The sequence below is a fragment of the Solanum dulcamara genome, chromosome 8, assembly GCF_947179165.1.
Source record: "Solanum dulcamara chromosome 8, daSolDulc1.2, whole genome shotgun sequence".
Taxonomy (NCBI): Eukaryota; Viridiplantae; Streptophyta; class Magnoliopsida; order Solanales; family Solanaceae; genus Solanum; species Solanum dulcamara.
The window spans coordinates 78399907-78418613 of NC_077244.1; the positions used below are offsets into that span (position 1 = coordinate 78399907).

The 18707-nt window shown below is 30.4% G+C and overlaps 1 protein-coding gene and 1 non-coding gene across 2 annotated transcripts; one reads left to right on the forward strand and one right to left on the reverse strand.

The window, feature by feature from the left end:
- Nucleotides 1-8525: 8525 nt before the first annotated feature.
- Nucleotides 8526-8599, forward strand: TRNAV-AAC (transfer RNA valine (anticodon AAC)). The gene has a single exon. It is a non-coding gene; the product is annotated as a tRNA-Val (tRNA).
- A 1270-nt stretch (nt 8600-9869) lies between these two features.
- On the reverse strand, nt 9870-12143 carry LOC129900536 (probable indole-3-pyruvate monooxygenase YUCCA5). The gene is made up of 3 exons (XM_055975527.1): nt 11397-12143; nt 10763-11134; nt 9870-10446 (listed from the first exon to the last, which is right to left on the reverse strand). The coding sequence occupies exons 1-3, from the start codon at nt 12048-12050 to the stop codon at nt 10222-10224; spliced, it is 1251 nt and encodes a 416-aa protein (XP_055831502.1). The 5' UTR covers nt 12051-12143; the 3' UTR covers nt 9870-10221.
- Between the last annotated feature and the right edge of the window lie 6564 nt (nt 12144-18707).

An 18707-nucleotide genomic window follows, 5' to 3' on the forward strand; every position in this document is an offset into this window, starting at 1 on the left:
GGAGTGGCCTCGGTGGAAGACAAGATGCAAAAAATGCGACTGAGATGGTTTGGGCATGTGAAGAGGAGAGACACAGATGCTCCAGTGCAGAGGTATGAGAGGTTGGCCATGGATGGTTTCAGGAAAGGTAGGGGTAGGCCAAAGAAATATTGGGGAGAGGTGATTAGACAGGACATGACGCGATTACAACTTACCGAGGACATAACCCTAGATAGGAGGGTGTGAAGGACTCATATTAGGGTAGAAGGCTAGTACATAGTCTCGTTATTCCTCCTTATTAGTAGACGCATTAGCGCACTATAATTTCTTGTGCTCTGATTTCTGTTATTATCAATTACTTTCTATACTTTGATTACTCTATTTTATCCCTGTCATTCTCGTTATTTGTTTTCTCATATATGCCTTATCTAATCTCTTTTATGCTTTTACGCTTTTATTGAGCCGAGGGTCTTTGAGAAACAGTCATCCTACCTTGAGTCAAGTTTGCGTACATTTTACCCTCCTCAATCCCCACGTGGAATTTCACTGGATTGTTGTTGTTGTTGTTGTTGTTATCAATCAAGTGGTTGTCCACTTTACAATAGTGGATGATCTTTTTTCTTTACGTGAGCCCATTGAAAGTGGGCAAGTTGCCCACTAATTTTCCCTTTCTTCTGACTATAAATTGCCAGTTTTTTTAGCAATAAAGAAGCAAACATACGCACTGAAATTTTCTTTCATAGTCTTTCTCTCTTTTTCTTACTCTCTCCTTCTTATTTTGCTAAATTAATTTATTTTATAATACGTTATCAGGACGAAGCTCTAAATTTTTTTCAGAAAATTAACTTCTATATCGGGTATATCTACTGAAGAAATTTAATTTTAGTTGTCTTTGTTGTTTTTAAATTAATTTTTATTATGTCAAAATTGGAGCTTGTGGCACTTGATATTTCTGGCAAAAATTATTTGTCATGGGTACTTGATACTAAAATTCACCTTACCGCTAAGGGTCTTGGTGATGCTATAATCGAAAGAAATAAAGTATTAAGTCAGGATAAAGCGAAAGATCCTTCGTCATCATCTAGATGAAAGCTTGAAGATTGAATACTTGACAGTGAAAGATCCACTTGAATTGTGAAAAGATTTAAAAGAGAGGTATGACCACCTCAGGGCCGGTATTGTCAAGGGCTTATTATGAGTGGATGTACTTACGGTTTCAACATTTTAAAACTGTAATTGAGTATAATTCTGTTGTATTTAAAATAACTTCTCAATTAAAATTATGTTGGGAAACTATAAATGATGAGGACATGTTGAAAAAAATACTTACTACTTTACATGCCTCTAATGTGATATTATAGCAGTAATACCGTGAAAAAGATTTTTAAAAATACTCTAAATTGATCTCATGCCTTTTGATTGCTGAGCAACACAATGCTCTTTTAATGAAAAATCATAAAGCCCGTTCCACTGAAACTGCTTTGTTATCGAAAGCAAATATGGTAGAAACACATGGACAGTCTGAAAGAAGACAAAATAAAAATCAAGGCCACAATAATGTGCGTGGACGTGGCAATGATAGAAGATGATATAATAATCGTCGTGGTGGTTGTCAACATAAAAGGGAGAACAATATAAGTTCTCAAAGTGGCCCTTCAAGAAGTAACTGTCATCATTGTGGCATGAAAGACCACTGAAAAAATGAATGTCGGATGCCTGAGTATTTTGTAAGGTTTTATCAAAATTCCTTCAAAAGAAAGGCAAATAGAGGTGGTGCCTCTTCTTCTAATTCTCGGATAGGGTCGCACTTGACGTTTGAAAATAATATTGAGGCAAGATCTTCGCATAATGATAATATTGAAATAAATCTGACTTTGAAGGATGACGATTTTAATGACCTCAATAATATTACTCATTTGGAGGTTGAAGACTTCTTTAAAGATTATAATTGATACTTAATTTCATTATATGATTTACAATATGTTGTCATTTTTTATGTACTTTTGATTATCATATTTTTACGTTTATCTATTTAAAAGAAAAGAAAAAAAAAGACTTATGTTTTTCTAGCAATATTGTTACTTATTTTATATCTTATAATGTATTTTTATTTTATGAAGATAAATAAAATTTTCAGTCTTTAATTGGATCCAAGATGAGTAGTGGAGATACGTGTCTTTTGGATAGTGCCACAACTCATATGATATTAAAATAAAATAAATATTTCTATCATTTGATTATGAAAAAGGCCTATGTCAATATAATATCCGGTAGTACAAAATTGATTGAAGGCTCTAGAAGAGAAGCCTTATTATTACTACCTGTAGGAACGATATTGATAATTGATAATGCATTGTATTATGGTAAGTCTCAAAGAAACTTGTTAAGTTTCAAGGTTACTCGCCAAAATGGCTATCATATTGAGACTGCGAATGAAAGAAATGTTGAATACCTTTATATTACTATAATAAATACGGAGAAGAAAATTGTGCACGAAAAAATACCTGCACTTTCTTCTGAATTGTACCATATAAATATTGGTTCTGTTGAATCACATGCCATAGTAAACAAAAGATTTACTGATTCTAATGATTTTATCATTTGACATGACCGGTTGGGCCATCCCGATTATAATATGATGCGTAGAATTATTGAGAATTCACATGGACACACTTTAAAGAATCAGAAAATTCTTCAATCTAAGAAATTCTATTGTGTTGCTTGTTTTCAAGGAAAACTGATTATTAAACCGTCACCAGCTAAGGTTGGGATTGAATCCCTGCATTTCTGAAACGTATATAGGGTGATATATGTGAGTCAATTCACCCTTTATGTGGACCATTTAAATATTATATAGTTTTGATAGATGTATCTACAAGATGATCACGTGTGTGCTTATTATCAACTCACAAAATGGATTTTCAAGATTATTAGCCCAAATTATAAGATTAAAAGCATAATTTCCAAATTATGCAACAAAGAGAATTCATCTTGATTATGCTAGTGAATTTACATCTCAATCCTTTAATGATTATTGCATGTTGGTTGAATTAAAACTTGAGCATCCGATCGCTCATGTTCATATACTCAAAATGGTCTAGCAGAATCATTGATTAAACGCCTTTAATTGATAGCTAGACCATTGCTAATGAGGACAAAACTTCCTCTTTCGGTATGGAGGCACGCTATTTTGCATGCAGCAGTACTTGTGCGCATAAGGCCAACATTTTTTTATGAATTTTTTCTATTACAATTGGCTTTTGGAAGGGAGCCAAATATATCCTATATTAGAATATTTGGGTGTACAGTATATGTCCTAATTGCTCCACCGCACTACACAAAGATGGGTCCCCAAAGAAGATTGGGAATATATGTTGGGTATGAATCTCCCTCTATTATAAAATATTTGGAACCTATGACTAGAGATTATTTACGGCAAGACTTGTTGATTGTCATTTTGATGAATTAGTATACCCAACATTAGGGGGAGAACATAAATAATTAAAAAATGAGATAGATTGGAATTTATTATCACTATCTCATTTAGATCTTCGAACAAATTAATGTAAGCAAGAAGTTCAAAAGATGTTTTATTTGCAGAATATTGCAAATCAACTACGGAATGCATTTACTAACCTTCCACGGGTTACTAAATCGCTTATCCCAGCTACTAATGCTCAAGTTCGAGTTGATGTCCCGGTAGAACAATTTGTTCAGGCAAATGAGTCTAGGCCATGCTTAAAACGTGAAAGTCCAATTGGTTCCAAAGATAAAAATTCTCAAAAAAGAAAAGCAATAAATGATCAAGTTAATCATAATTTGGGGACAATTGCTCAAGAAGAGCCCAGTGACACAACAAATGATGATACCACCGAGGAGGTTCAAGTACATGAAAATAATAAGAATGAATAAATCTCAATAAGTTATTTCTCAACAGAAAAATGGTGAAACTGAAATGATATTGTGATCGATAAAAGTTTTGTTTATAATATTGTCATTGAAATAATGCAACAAGATAAGGATCTTGAACCAAAATTTGTCGATGAATGTAGATAGAGAAATAATTGGCCAAAATAGAATGATGCAATTCAAGCAGAGTTAGCTTCACTTGAAAAACGTGAAGTTTTTGGATCAATAATCCAAATACCTAAAGGTATCAAGCCAGTAGGGTACAAATGAATTTTTGTGCGTAAACGAAATGAAAAAGGTGGAGTTGTAAGATATACAGCACGACTTGTAGCCCAAGATTTTTCGCAAAGGCTTGACATTGACTATATGGAAACATATTCTCCTGTGGTAGATGCAATTATCTTCAGGTATCTAATGAATTTAGCAGTTCATGAAAAGCTTGAAATGCACCTAATGGACATGGTCACTGCCTAATTATATGGCTCATTGGATCACGACATTTTTATAAAAAATTCCAAAGGGTTCAAAGTGCCCAAAGCATACAAGGATTCTCGAGAAACTTATTCAATAAAGCTTCAGAAATCCTTATACGGGTTGAAACAATCAGGGCGCATGTGGTACAATCATTTTAGCGAATATTTGCTAAAAGAAAAATATAAAAATGATCTAATTTTCCCTTGTATTTTTGTGAAAAGGTCTAAATATGAATTTGTTATAATAGCAATATATGTTGATGATTTGAATATTATTGAAACTCCGAAAAACTTTCAAAGGAAGTAAAATGTCTGAAAAAAGAATTTGAAATGAAAGACCTAGGAAAGACAAAATTTTGTCTTGGTCTACAAATTGAACATTTTACAAATGAGATATTTGTACAACAATCAACATATACTGGAAATATTTTAAAGAGGTTTTATATATGGATAAAGCACATCCATTGAGTACCCCAATGATTGTGAGATCTCTTGATATTAATACAAATCCGTTTCGACCTCATGAAAATGATGAAGAACTTATTGGTCTTGAAATATCATATCTTAGTGCAATTGGTGCATTAATGTATTTTTTCAATAATTTTAGACCAGATATAGCTTTCTCCGTAAGCTTGTTATCAAGATTTAGTTCTTCTCCAACACGAAGACATTGGAATAAAATTAAGCATATATTCAGATACCTTTGAGGGACCGTTGATATGAGATTGTTTTAGTCAAATAAATTTACGTTACAATTGATTGATTATGCAAATGCGGGATATTTGTCTTGTCCCCACAAAGGTTGATCGCAGACATGCTATTTATTTACATGTGGTGGTACAACGATAACGTTTAACAAAGCAAACTATAGTTGCCACTTACTCAAATCATGCAGAGATAATAGTCATTCATGAATCAAGTTGAGAATGTGTTTGATTAAGATCAATAACTCAACACAATCAAGAAACATATGACCTTTCTTTGAAAAGAGACGTTCCAACAATATTGTATGAAGACAATGCTGCATGTATTGCTCAACTGAATGGAGGATACATCAAATGAGACAGAACAAAACATCTTTCACCAAAATTCTTTTTTACTCATGATCTTCAAAAGAAAGGTGAAATAGATGTCCAACAAGTTCGTTCAAGTGACAATTTAGCAAATATGTTTACCAATGCATTGCCGACTTCAACCTTTGAAAAAATGAGATACAAAATAGGAATGCGACGTCTTCGAGATATCAAATGAAGTTTTCATCAAGGAGAGTAAAATACGCGCTGCACTCTTTTTCCCTTAACCAAGGTTTTGTCCCACTGGATTTTTCCGGTAAGGTTTTTAATGAGGCAACACTCAAGACGTATTACCAGATGTTTGTACTCTTTTTTCTTCACTAGGCTTTTTTTCCACTGGTTTTTTCATAGTAAGTTTTTAACAAGGTATAACATCAATCGGTGTTCAGAATAACTATGTGTATTGTTTCTTGTAAAAATTTTAATGAGACACATTTCACGTGGACATCCAAGGGGGGTGTTATCAATCAAGTGGTTGTCCACTTTATAATAGTTGATGATCCTTTTTCTTTACGTGGGCCCATTGAAAGTGGGCAAGTTGCCCACTAGTTTTCTCTTCCTTCTGGCTATAAATTGCTAGTTTTTTTGACAATAAAGAAGCATACACACGCACTGAAATTTTCTCTCATAGTCTTTCTCTCTTTTTCTTACTCTCTTCTTCTTATTTTGCTAAGTTAGTTTATTTTATAATAATTTTACAATTATTATGTTTAATTCATAGTGACATTTGATAACACAAACAAAACAAATTCTAAGTTTTAAACTAAAAATATTTGATTAAAACACTTTATTATGTATTCTAGTGGTTGGAATTAGCGTTGCCTAGCATAGTTTCAAATGAATATGTTTGAAGTTACGTATAACTAAAGTTCAAATATTTTTATATGAAATAGCTGAACATTAGATATATGTGATAGAAGTTTAACCAAAAATGAAATAACTTGAGTGATATATGTCTTGAACTTCAGCCATATTTGTCCATTATCTTTTCTAAACTTAATGAGCTCGCTTTTCGGCCCAAATATCAGAATTGAGTGGGTTACACCACAACTGTATGGGCCTCAAGCAATCCAACTGTTGTTGAATAAGATTATAAGGGGTCGTGTGATGGATAGGGGGAGTTAATTTTGGGATAATTTTTTAGTGGTCTTTATTCTTTTGTTTGGTTGTAAAGGATGGGATAACTTATTTCAGAATTAACAATTAGTATTGGAATAAGTTATCCCTCCCTGAGGTGGTCCTGGGATAAAGAAGTAAAATCACAAGAATACCTTCGTAAACTCTCTTTTATACACCACTTTTACATTCATGTACATTAACACAATTTTTAACAACTTATAATAACATTCATAACTTTAATTAATCGTTGTTTTATGATAATATATTTTTCTATTAAAAAATTATATTTTATAAATACAATTTCTATTTATGAATATATTATGTTTTATTTTTCCAATTCTTATGTTTATTTATATTTGTTTTTCTCTTAAAATGTTCACTCCACTACTAAATTACATATTTTTAATTAAATAGTTTATTACTAACTTAAAAATTATATTTTATATATCAATTAAAATGTACATAATTTTAATAATATTTTTTTTTACTTTAATAAACTTAAAATAAATTTTTTATTTTTAAGCTAAATAAGATGAAAGTTTTATTTTTAAGCTAAATAAGATGAAAGTTTTATTTTTAAGTTAAATAAGATGAAAGTTTTATTTTTAAGTTAAATAAGATGAATTTTTTTAAAGCTAAACAAGATGAAAGTTTTATTTTTAAGTTAAATAAGATGAAAGTTTAATTTTAGAAACACATGGCACAGTCATGGAAATGCATAAATAAAAATATTTAAATTAAATAAGATGGAAATTTTAGCTTTAGAATGAATAATTAAAACTTGATAAGAAAATATAAAAAACTAAATAAAGTAAATGGTATTTTTGTAAACAAACAGTCTATTCTTAAAATATATACAATGCACATTATTTTGAATACAACAAAACAAACACACAATAAAAATAATCTCAGTATAACTTATCCATCATAACTAATCTCAACATAATTTATCATATCATAACTAATCCCAATATAACTTATTTCATCATAATCAATTTCATTATAACTTGTATTGAAACCAAACGTCTAAAGTTACATATCATTAAAGTTCATGCATTTCTGTTAGAAGTTCAAGCAAAAATAATTGAATTTCAATAGTTTTGTTGTGACTAAAGTTTATACTTCAGACAATTTTTGCTTGAACTTCAATCATATGTACGTGAATTTGAATTTGGAATAAAAATGAATGAACTTCATGTATTTATGTTAGAAGTTCAAGCAAAAATAATTGAATTTTAATAGTTTTTGTTGTGACTAAAGTTTATACTATAGGCATTTTTGCTTGAACTTCAATCATATATATAATTGAAATAAAGTCAAAATAACTGAAATTAAGCCATATATTACGAACGAATTTCTAACTAAAAGTAGTAAAATGTTATAGAAACTTCTAGCTCTAGGTGTAAAAAATTGGACCACTCTTCATTGATAAATGATAACAACATTTCTGGTGTTGTTGACATTCTTACATAGGCTAGTTTCTTCTGTGGATGAGAAGCATTTTCAAAGGGACCTTCCAGAGATCAGTCCTTTGGAAGGGACAAGCTAAAGTGGTCGATCTCCTATATCTAATAAGTTCATTTCAATTTTGAGAAAGACATTTATACTTCATTCATATACCAACTATGTGATTTGATTTTCTACAAATGTTGGCACAACCAAAGATCGATCATCATCATCTCTAGTAACTTCAGCGCTAGTAAATTTTGAATACTAGATATAATCTTATTGACAAGTGAGATAGTAATGAATAAGCCTCGTTCATAAGACGAAAAAAGTTGAATCTCGATATCACGAGAACACGACCAAGATATATATTAAAGCAATAAAATATAATATAATCATTTAACCATGATTAGTCGATAAAATTTTATATGTAAGACACATGCTTTACATTCATGGATTCAGTAAAAGCAAGTTTTTTCCTATAATAATGGTTAATTAAGTTAAAACATAGAAATTCCAACAACTTGGTGTCGTGGTGTAGTTGGTTATCACGTCAGTCTAACACACTGAAGGTCTCCGGTTCGAGTCCGGGCGACGCCACATTGTTTTTTATCTGTTTTTTCTCCTAGACTATTCCGACGCTGTTAGTTATATCGGAGGAAATGAGAGTTATTTCGGATCGATCTTCGGTTCAAGTAAACGGTGTTGAATTTTCATAAGGGTCCATGTGCTAGCTAGACAACAAGGAGTTGATGTCATTTTTTATGCATATTATGATTAGAGTTGAGGGTCAAACTTTAATATAATCAGATCATAATCATGAGAAATAAAAGCAAATTGTATGATCTTTCTATTCAAGAATCAAATGGAAAGGAATAACAATAATGATAATGAGTGAGATAGTATGAAATATTTCTATCACACTTATTATTATTACCAAGATTATTAAAGAGGACAACATACAGTATTGGCTATTATTGAAAGATCGTAAATATTTACTAAAATATTCTCAATTTTCAAGTCTTGAATCCGAGTCTAGTCAAGTGATTTCAATCATTCTCACAATATATTTTGGTGTTTTTAATACATGTTATCATGATGAAAATAAGAATAAAGCTAGGGACCCATTTACGTACATAATTATTTTGCATTCATGATCAGATCAAGTGTCATCATCTTCTTTTTTTTTCCTTTTATTAACCAATAATGTGTATTGCTAGGGTGTTGAAATGATGGCTGATTGCTATCAGAACTCTCATATGACTGTATTGAATATGAAATAGCACAATATTCCTTCTGCACTCTGCAGTTCTATCAGTGTCTTTTTAACGTACACAAATAATGTAAATTGAAGAGTCATTTTCTCATTCAAAATTTTCATTTTCTTTAACTAGGAAACCAGTATTTCTAGAAAAGGATTTTTTTTCTCTGAAAATTATAATGTGCAAATGTCAGTGTGGACAAAAGAGGCTGCACAAAGGATAAACACCCTCTATATCCAATTCCATCTCAAAATTTGTGAGTTCGAGTCATAAAAGAGCAAAAGGGTGAAGCTCCAAGAGAAGGGTAAAATAAAAATAAAAAAATGTCAAGAGCAATGTTTTATGCATTTTTAAGAAAAAAAAATCTTCTGGTAGAATCTCTGATTGTGCTAATGTCTCCTGTTTAGATGGACTTACAATTTACAAATTGCTTTTAAGCTGTTTGGAGTGTTAGGCAAAATTCTAAATAACTTTTAAGTGTTTTTAAGTCAAAAATATTAAGTCAGACGTATTATAGCTTAACAATTGTTTTGCTTTGATAAATCTATTAATTTTATCACTTTTTGTAGTCAACATCAGTACTTAATTTTTCATGAAAGATCAACAGGAAACTTAGAACAATCTTTGTCATTGTAATAAATAATCAATAATAATTGTACAAATTTGTATAATGAAAAGTCAATACAAACAAAAACAAATTTATGGAAGAAAAAAGAGAAACGCCTCTTCATCCCCTGGTAAAAAGCCCAAACTGTAGCAAAACTTGAGCTTTTTTAATTTTATTTTCTTGGAGAGGGCTGATCTCTCTGTATAAACTATCTTCTGCTGTTTTCCTTTTGTATACATAGCATATTTTACACAATTATTTTATACATCTCTCTTCTTTAATCCCCCTGTTATAAAAAATGAAGGGAATTTTGTGTTAATTTTTTTTCCCACTTTTTATATGTTTCAGTTGGATTAAAAGGTCGAGATGCATCTTCTATGTGTGGAAACTTTTTGCTTTTTTTGTTTGAGATCTTCTTTGTAAACTTTGCCAATATCTTGTGCAATATTTATAGCATCAGCAGAAGCACCAGCTAGCCCTTTCCTCGTAAATCCAATTGCATATAGTCCAGAGTTTCCTTTCCAATTATTTGGGAATTGTGCTTTTGGAAAGCCATTCTTGGAGAAAAATTCACTTTCCTGTATAACACAACAAAATAACATTAGGACACTTTTCAAGAACATTTGAATAGTCCGACCTATGTTGCTAAGACTCGTAAAAAAAAATATCCACAGGTGCATGTCGGTTAATTCAGATTACTAAAAAATGTGTGCAACAACATTTTTGGAAAGTTCTAATAATATAGCTAAAGAGTTTATGTTTTTGGACCAACAAAGTAAAACTTCTTTTATTTTGTTAGTATATATAACTTAAACTCGTTTGAAAATCATTAGAAACTTCCAAAACTGTCAAGTTTATTAAAAAAGTTCTAGAAGGATTGTGACATTGTCTCACCTGTAGCCAGTAAGGAACATTGCTGCAGTAACCAGTAGCAAGAACAACGGAATCAATTTCTAGTCTTTCGCCATTGACAAGTTCAACTGTGCCACATGAAAACTTCTTGATTCCTGAGACAACTTTAACTTTTCCAGATCTAATTTTTTCCAAGGCACCAATATCTAAAACTGGTGTTTTCCCATGTTTGTTCTTGAGTTCCAATGGTCCAATTGATGGTCTTTTTAGTCCATAGTTCTCAATGTTTCCCAATATAAACCATGCAAGAATAAGTAGAATATTGTCAACTAGCCAAAGAGGCAACCATTTCATCATAAACATGGCTAGCTCAAATGTTGATTTTCCAAAAATTTCTCTTGGTAAAACATGAACCTGAAGAAATAAAAACAGAGCAAAACTACATTAGTAAAATTCAAGATTTAAAGTTTCTGCTTTTTAAAATGCGTTATCTTTTCACACACATGTAATAAAGTCCAAGGTAGACACAGTAGGCTCTGGTGGACCCTACTACGTCTTAAGTAAAGTCCCAATATATATGTAAAAAAAATCATTAAAAATTTCTAAAAATGTTAAATCGAAATCCTAATCATTAAATTTAAATTCTGAATTCATGTCTATAGTCTATAGAGCTTACCGAGCTACGACACACAATTGATGGTTGAGCACCATGATTTGAAAGATCAAGAGAGACTTCCATGCCAGAATTCCCACATCCAATAACAACAACATTCTTCCCCTGATATTTTTCCCCTGACTTATAATCACAAGCATGAATCACTTCGCCTCCAAAATCTTTCAATCCTTCAATATCAGGCACAAGTTTCTCAGCATTTTCGCCCGTGGCTACAACAAGCCACTGGCAAATGTACTCAACTTCAAAGCCGTTGGGTGAACTAGTTTTCACCCTCCACACTCTGCAAGTTTCGTCGTACTTAGCTGATTGAACACACTCGTTGAATTGCGGGTTTATGTCAAAGTGTTTGGCATATAGTTCCAGGTATTCTATGAATTGTCTCTTTGTTGGGTACTCAGGGTAGTGATTTGGGAATGGGAATTTGGGTAATTGGCAGAATTTTTTGGGGAGATGGAGTTTTAAACGATCGTAAGTTCGTTTTTGCCATAAAGATGCAATACAGTCGGATCTTTCTATAACGACAAATGGAACTCCTTGTTCTCTCAAGCAAGCTCCTACAGCTAGTCCTGATGGACCTGCACCAACAATTACAGGGCCATTTACCCAAACACATCTACGAGAAACGGAATCTTGTTCTAATGAGAAGGTAAACATTTTTAGTTTTTTCTAGTGAAAAATAATGATTTTCTTATTTGTTTAAAACGAATCGGAAAACTTTGTTGTAAAGAGAGAACAGAAGACTTGATGGAATTTGTTTGTTGAAGAGAGAGGTGGTATAGAAGGGCCTTATATAGAAGATTTTAAATGTTTATTTTGTTATGTGGCATATGAAAGGAGCATGTGGCATAAGATGGAAAGATAATGCTCAAATCATAAGCTATTGTTTTATTTCATATTTTACTTAATTAATGTTACTAAAATATTAATTCCATTTTTTATACTGTGTTTTACCTTCTAGTTTTTATTCCTTTTGTTTATGACCTCCTTTTTTTTTATTCTTTTCTTCCTGCTGTTTAGCTAGCTTTGAGAGTTAGTTTGGTTTTTATTTAAGTCTACATAGAATAGTACTCCCTTGATATATAAAGTTTTTTGTTAACTACACATTTTTTAATTGTCCAATGCAAGTTAGATCGAACAAAAGATCTTCCATCGATTTTTTCCCAACTTATGATATTGTTAAAGAATTCATATGATTGTTGAGACACGCCAAGTAATTCTGAAAGGAAACAAAAAATTAGACACGGTCGGAGTGAAAGACCGATACTAAGATAACTTTTTCTTCTATGTGCATGGGCGAGATTAGAGCGGGATCGGTAGATACCCTTTATTCTATTATATTAGGAAATACAAGTTCTTCATCCCAAATTAATGCCACAACCATGGGACAGAACCATGATTTTGATTTAGGGGTTCAAAATTTGAAGAAATAGACACATGAATAAGAATTATTTTTATTATATATAAATAATATAATTTTCCGTCAAAGTGGATTCAGATGTCAGGTGGCTCCGTCCCTGCTGGCAGAGCTACAGTACAGGACTTATTCGAATTTTCTTCATCGAAAAAATTTATTTTTCATATATAAGATAAAGTTAATTGTATGTTTGTAAATATTTTATATATATGTGGTAAAAGTTAATTGTATGTTTGTAAAGTAGATATCGTGTTCTTGAAAATTCTAATGGGATAGAATCGAATGCATACAAAATGTTCAAATAAGTGAGCTTAATTTTTTCCACTTTCTTAATTTAATTACACCCCGTAAGTAGTTACATTATTGTTTTATATGATGGTAATTCGGTGACAGAAAGTTACTGATAGTAGTTGTAATTAGGTGGAGTGTACAAAACTAATGATGGTTAGTGTAGTACAGACAGTAAGAAGCAGCTCCCTTACTTCCTATCAAGGGGAAATGCATAGCTTTTGACCTTTTGTCGTACTAAAAATTATTCTCAATATATAAATCAGCTATTTTGTATGTATATATAACAGATATTGAATTTTGAAAAAATTCTATCTTTATCATTTCTGACAACCAGAAATAAAATATAATGCATGTAAAATATTCATATAGGAGAGCTTAACTTTTTCCACATTCTTTTTAATTACATATACTATTATTAGTTACTCCCTCCGTTTTATTTTAATTGATTCTTATATCAAAAATAAATAATATTTTATTTTACTTATTTTTTTCAACAAATTGATCAAGAGAACTTTCTATTTTTTTTTTCTCACTAACCATCATTAAATTAATCTCTTTGTTTTAATTTATTTGTTCTACCTTTCTTTTTAGTCTGTTTGAAAAAATAATGTCACTTTCCTTTTTTGGCAATTTTTTAATTTCAATTTTCCACATGACATGACATGATTAAGACTACATGATTAAAGAACATTTTTGATACTTTTGACACATCTTTATTTAATATCCAAAGATTCAAAAGTTTTTTTAAAAAAAAATTATGTGTCAAATCAAAATATGACAAATAAATTGAAACAGAGGGAGTATTTAATAACTACATGAAATAGTAATAGTTAAGCTTAGAGTTAACCAAAGCAAGTTTAGTTTACTAAAATACACTACTAATTAAAAGAGTGTACGTCAGGTCAATATGGATCAAGTAATATGAAAATGAAGGAGTACAATGTGTCATGTGATTGTAATTAGGTGAAAAAACTTCATGATAGTAGTAATTAATTATGTGAGAGTACAAATTAATTTCAATGATGGTTAATGTATAGTACAAATTTAAACAGCTAGCTTCCTTGCTTCCTATTAAGGAGAATTGCATAATTTTTGTCGTACTGAAAATAACTAAACATGCTTCTTCCAACTACAAATTTAAGAGAATAAATGATTGAACTGTCCCTACTGAAGATCACAGAAAAATCTTTAAAAGCTTACGTGGCAATTAAAATGCTGACTAGAATAAACTAATTTAATGCCCACGTGGATAGGGTGTTGAATCTCTTGATTTTATCATCTTCACCCAAATATCTATCTCTAATGGACCCTCTGGTCCCAACAGAAGTAGACTCCATAGGCCCATCTGGGATTGTAACTATTTGGACCCGAGCCCATACCTTGCCAGCTGAAAAACACTTGGTTGCTACATGCCACGCTGGTGCCATATATTGATCCCCTCTTTTATTTTAAGTCGAGTAATTTTTTAGGCGAAGTCAAAATTAAAAGTTTATAGATTGCGTGAAGTTAATGAGTAAGGAAGATGTCTTTTTCTAGTTGGCCAAGGATGAGTCAATTCTAAATGTGTTGTATTTGTGAAAATTCGCCATTGAATCATAGATTGTTTTAGTTATTATGTTCACAATCAACATATTTATGCATATTTATTTGTTTGATTTGCTTATATAAATACATGATCTAAACAATAATTATTAGATTCGTTCGAACTATACCTAATATTATAGCTTCGTCCCAAAATAATTCCCAAATAAAAATATGCAGGGATATTATAATATAGAAATTATTGAAATATAAGGATTAATAATTATTGATTATATTACAGCTCTGTTGCTGAGTATATGTATTTTGTGTTAAAAAGAAAAAAAAGTATATTATAAAAGTTAATAAAATTTTACGTGAATTTTTTAATAAATTAAAAGTAGAAATATGAAATCAAGGTTTTTCTTTTTCTGGGGGGTGGGGGGAGCAGGGGAAGAAAAAATGGGGGAGGGGATTATAATTTATAAGGTGGAAATTAAATTTTCATCATTAAAGTGAAAATTCAGATAATCAATCAATTGAACTACTAATATTCTACGTGAAATCAAAGTTAAAGTAAGTGTTGTATTTCCATAAATATCCATATAAGTTATAAAATAGAACTCATAATACTGTATTATTGGATTCAATATCAATAATATCAGAAATACAATATAAATTGCATAAATATTTTTTACAGGTAGCGAAATGCTAACCAAACACAACAACAACAACACATTTACTATAATTTTATAAGCGGAGTCTGAAGAGGGTGATGTGTACGTAGTCGTCAATCGTATCCCTTACCTTGTGCAATAGAGTTTTTTTTGAATACACCCTCAACTTAAGTGAAAACATATCAATGAAAAGAAAATATATTAGTGAACTAGTGAAGAAGTTATGTTGAACATAAAACAAAATAAATACAGTAGTAATGACACATAATACAACAATCGAAACAATTAAAATAATACGGATTTTATGCATATTCTGCTTGTTATTACCCCATAACCAAATCATCCAATCATGATAAAAGATTTTTGATTCCCAAAAATATCAAACAAGTTGGAATGTATATAGGTATTATCATCAAATCTACTACATCATCGACATGAGTTATGATGAAATAATTAAATATTATTTTATTTTTAATTTGAATTCTTGAGTTTCGAGTTTCTAGAAATGAAAATAAACCCTCCCTTCCCTCCACCCCCCCAAAAAAAAATGGACTCTACAATGTATATACATGAGTTTAAATTTAATTGGATCCCAATCTAAATATCGTACACACAGGTAGAAAACCAAAAATCAAAATCTACTTCGTCACCCTAGATCTAGACCAAACATGAAAAGACGTTGCCATTCTTTGTAATTAATTAAGTTTATCCCAAGAATAAGAGTCTAGAGAGAATCAAAATTATATGGCTCGATATTCCAGATTTTTTTTAATCAAACAAATCACTCTCAACAAACGGATTTTTTTTTGTTCATCTCAAGAAATTAGCTCTATTAATCATGTTCAGCATATGCAATGTATTTAAATGAAATAATTACTGTCAAAACCCTACAATAATGCTCTCAGCTAAGAAGCATGATTACTAATATTAATTAGAACTAGTACCTAGCTAGCTATATAATGGAAGTTTATTAAACCATACGTACGTTGAGTCTCTTACTTGCATGCTTTTAATTTGTTAGTTATGTTACTTAATAGTTTTGGGCGGAAATGATAAAATTAGCACATGAAATATGATTCGTTCAATTTTTTTAAGTTTGAGTCGGTTTTAATTAACTTATTTATTTATTAACTCATCTCAATTCAGACGACGGACGATAAGTAGCTTGTATTTTGCATAAAGTGAGAAATTAACTAATAATTTCCGATCAACCACATGACACCCTAATTTGATCAATCTAAATTCAATACAATCCGCTCATTTGACATCCTAATTTTACATTATTTTAAACAAGGACAAATTAAGACTCGCAGAATCAAGAGATGCATGTCATTTGAGATTGTTGTGTCAATTTATTTTTTTAAAAAGTAATGTATGTAAAACTTAGGTTGAAAACATTATATCATAAATTTTATACCGTAAGTATATAATACTCCATGTTGCAGAAAGGAAAAATAAAATGGCTTTGGAATGAGCAGTAGCATTATCATTCTTCCAACTCAGCCGTGGCCAGTGCCCAAATCCCCAAAAGCCAAAATGATACTCCATTCATCCGTCTTTATTTGTTTACTATATTAAAAATAGATATATATCCAACAATATTTATTCAGTTTAAAAAATTAATGAATTATTTAACCATTTATATCCATTTTACCCTTACTATTGAATACTATTCAATATCTAATATGTTTTCTAAAGCATTAAATTTAATATATTCAAAAAATAATATAGAAATATTACTTTTATTATTTATCGTTTCTTAAAATATGTGTAAGTTAATGAACAACTATTGTTCGACTGTCAGTAGTAAGTAATAAAAACAAAGACCAATATATATATTTAGGAATTATAAAAGATTGAAAAGAAGATGTAGAGATGAAATTATAGTGATATGACATATATTAATAATTCAGAATTTCCCCACCAGCTTTGGCCAGCCTGTGAGCTGATGATCTGGAGGCCAGTTTACTACTTTTTTGGAATATTACTTTTGATTTTGCTAATAAATGGGGGGAAAACGTTTAGTTGATTTTTAGTGGTATGGGGTAATTATCAAATTAAAAAATTAACAATGAAAAAGGACTAGATATTATTATATAATGCAAAAGTTTGCTTTTGATTAAATCTATAATTAGTAATTTTAAATCATGCTTAAAGTTGGAGAAAGATAGCAAAACTCAAGATTAGCATATCACTGGCAAAGTACCAAGGGCCGTATTAGTGATTTTTCTACTAGTATAATATAATACAATATAATTCCTGTAACTTTAAATTTTTTTTCCTGACTGATATTTGTATTGAGCTCAGTTAAAATTGAGTTTCGCACAAAAAAAAATTCTTACAATACTGAATAAAGCGTTCTTTAATAAAGATGATTTAGGAACCAAATACGAGACCTCTAAATCTCTAATTAAAGATGAAAAATCTTACCATGAAAGTTTATTATAATTCTTTTTAAAATTTTCATGACTAAACACTAATTTTCAAATAAAGTGAAGACTATTTCGAAAAATAAATATATATTGCCAAAGTGATCATTTTCGGCAGAAAGTTGAATAAATTAAGTACTAACATATTCCTATAGCTAAGAATGGTAGAGTTTTGCAATATGCCACTTGATCATAGTACTAATTAAAGTATTGTACTTTTATAATTAAATAATTTAAAATAAAAGGCAGTGATTTTGAATTTTGGACCCTCCCTAAGTAGATATATTAATCATATTATATCCTCTTGTATTTGAAGGTTCCACGTAAAAGCTACACCTCGGTATGTAGATAAGAATGCAGCTAAAGTACTTATTTAGATTAATTAATTAATGGCACTTTAATTTGCACACCTGGATTCTCTGTGTGTTTAATTATACTTTTAGAAAGATATAATTAACAACTAATGTATTTTTGTTGTCACCAGTGATACATTTTAGGGAGAAGTTTAAAAAAACATCTAGTGCACACAAATTATTTGAGAATTTAACTTTCAAGGTCATCACACTCCATTTTTTGAAAAAGAACGAACATCACAACTAGAGCCCTTGGATAGGCTTAAAAAAAATAACTTTTATGTATAAAGTGCTTTTAGAACTTTGAAGTGCTGAAAGTTATTTTTATAAATAAGCAGTTGAGTGTTTGGATAAAAGTGCTTATGATGTGAATTTTAGGGTTAAAAGAATAAAAAAAGGTAGTTTAAGAATTTAGTTAAAATATAAAGGATATAAAAGTAATTTCCATGGTCAAAGAAAATGACTTTAAGCACTTTGGAAAAAAAAGTTAGAAATCCTAACTTTTCATTTCTGACTGACTTTAAGAACTTTATGGCTTAAAGTCAGCATTAGACAAACACGTCCAAAAGCTAAAAAGGGACTTTAAGTTGATTTTGATCAACTTAAAGCCAAACCAAACGGGCTCCTAA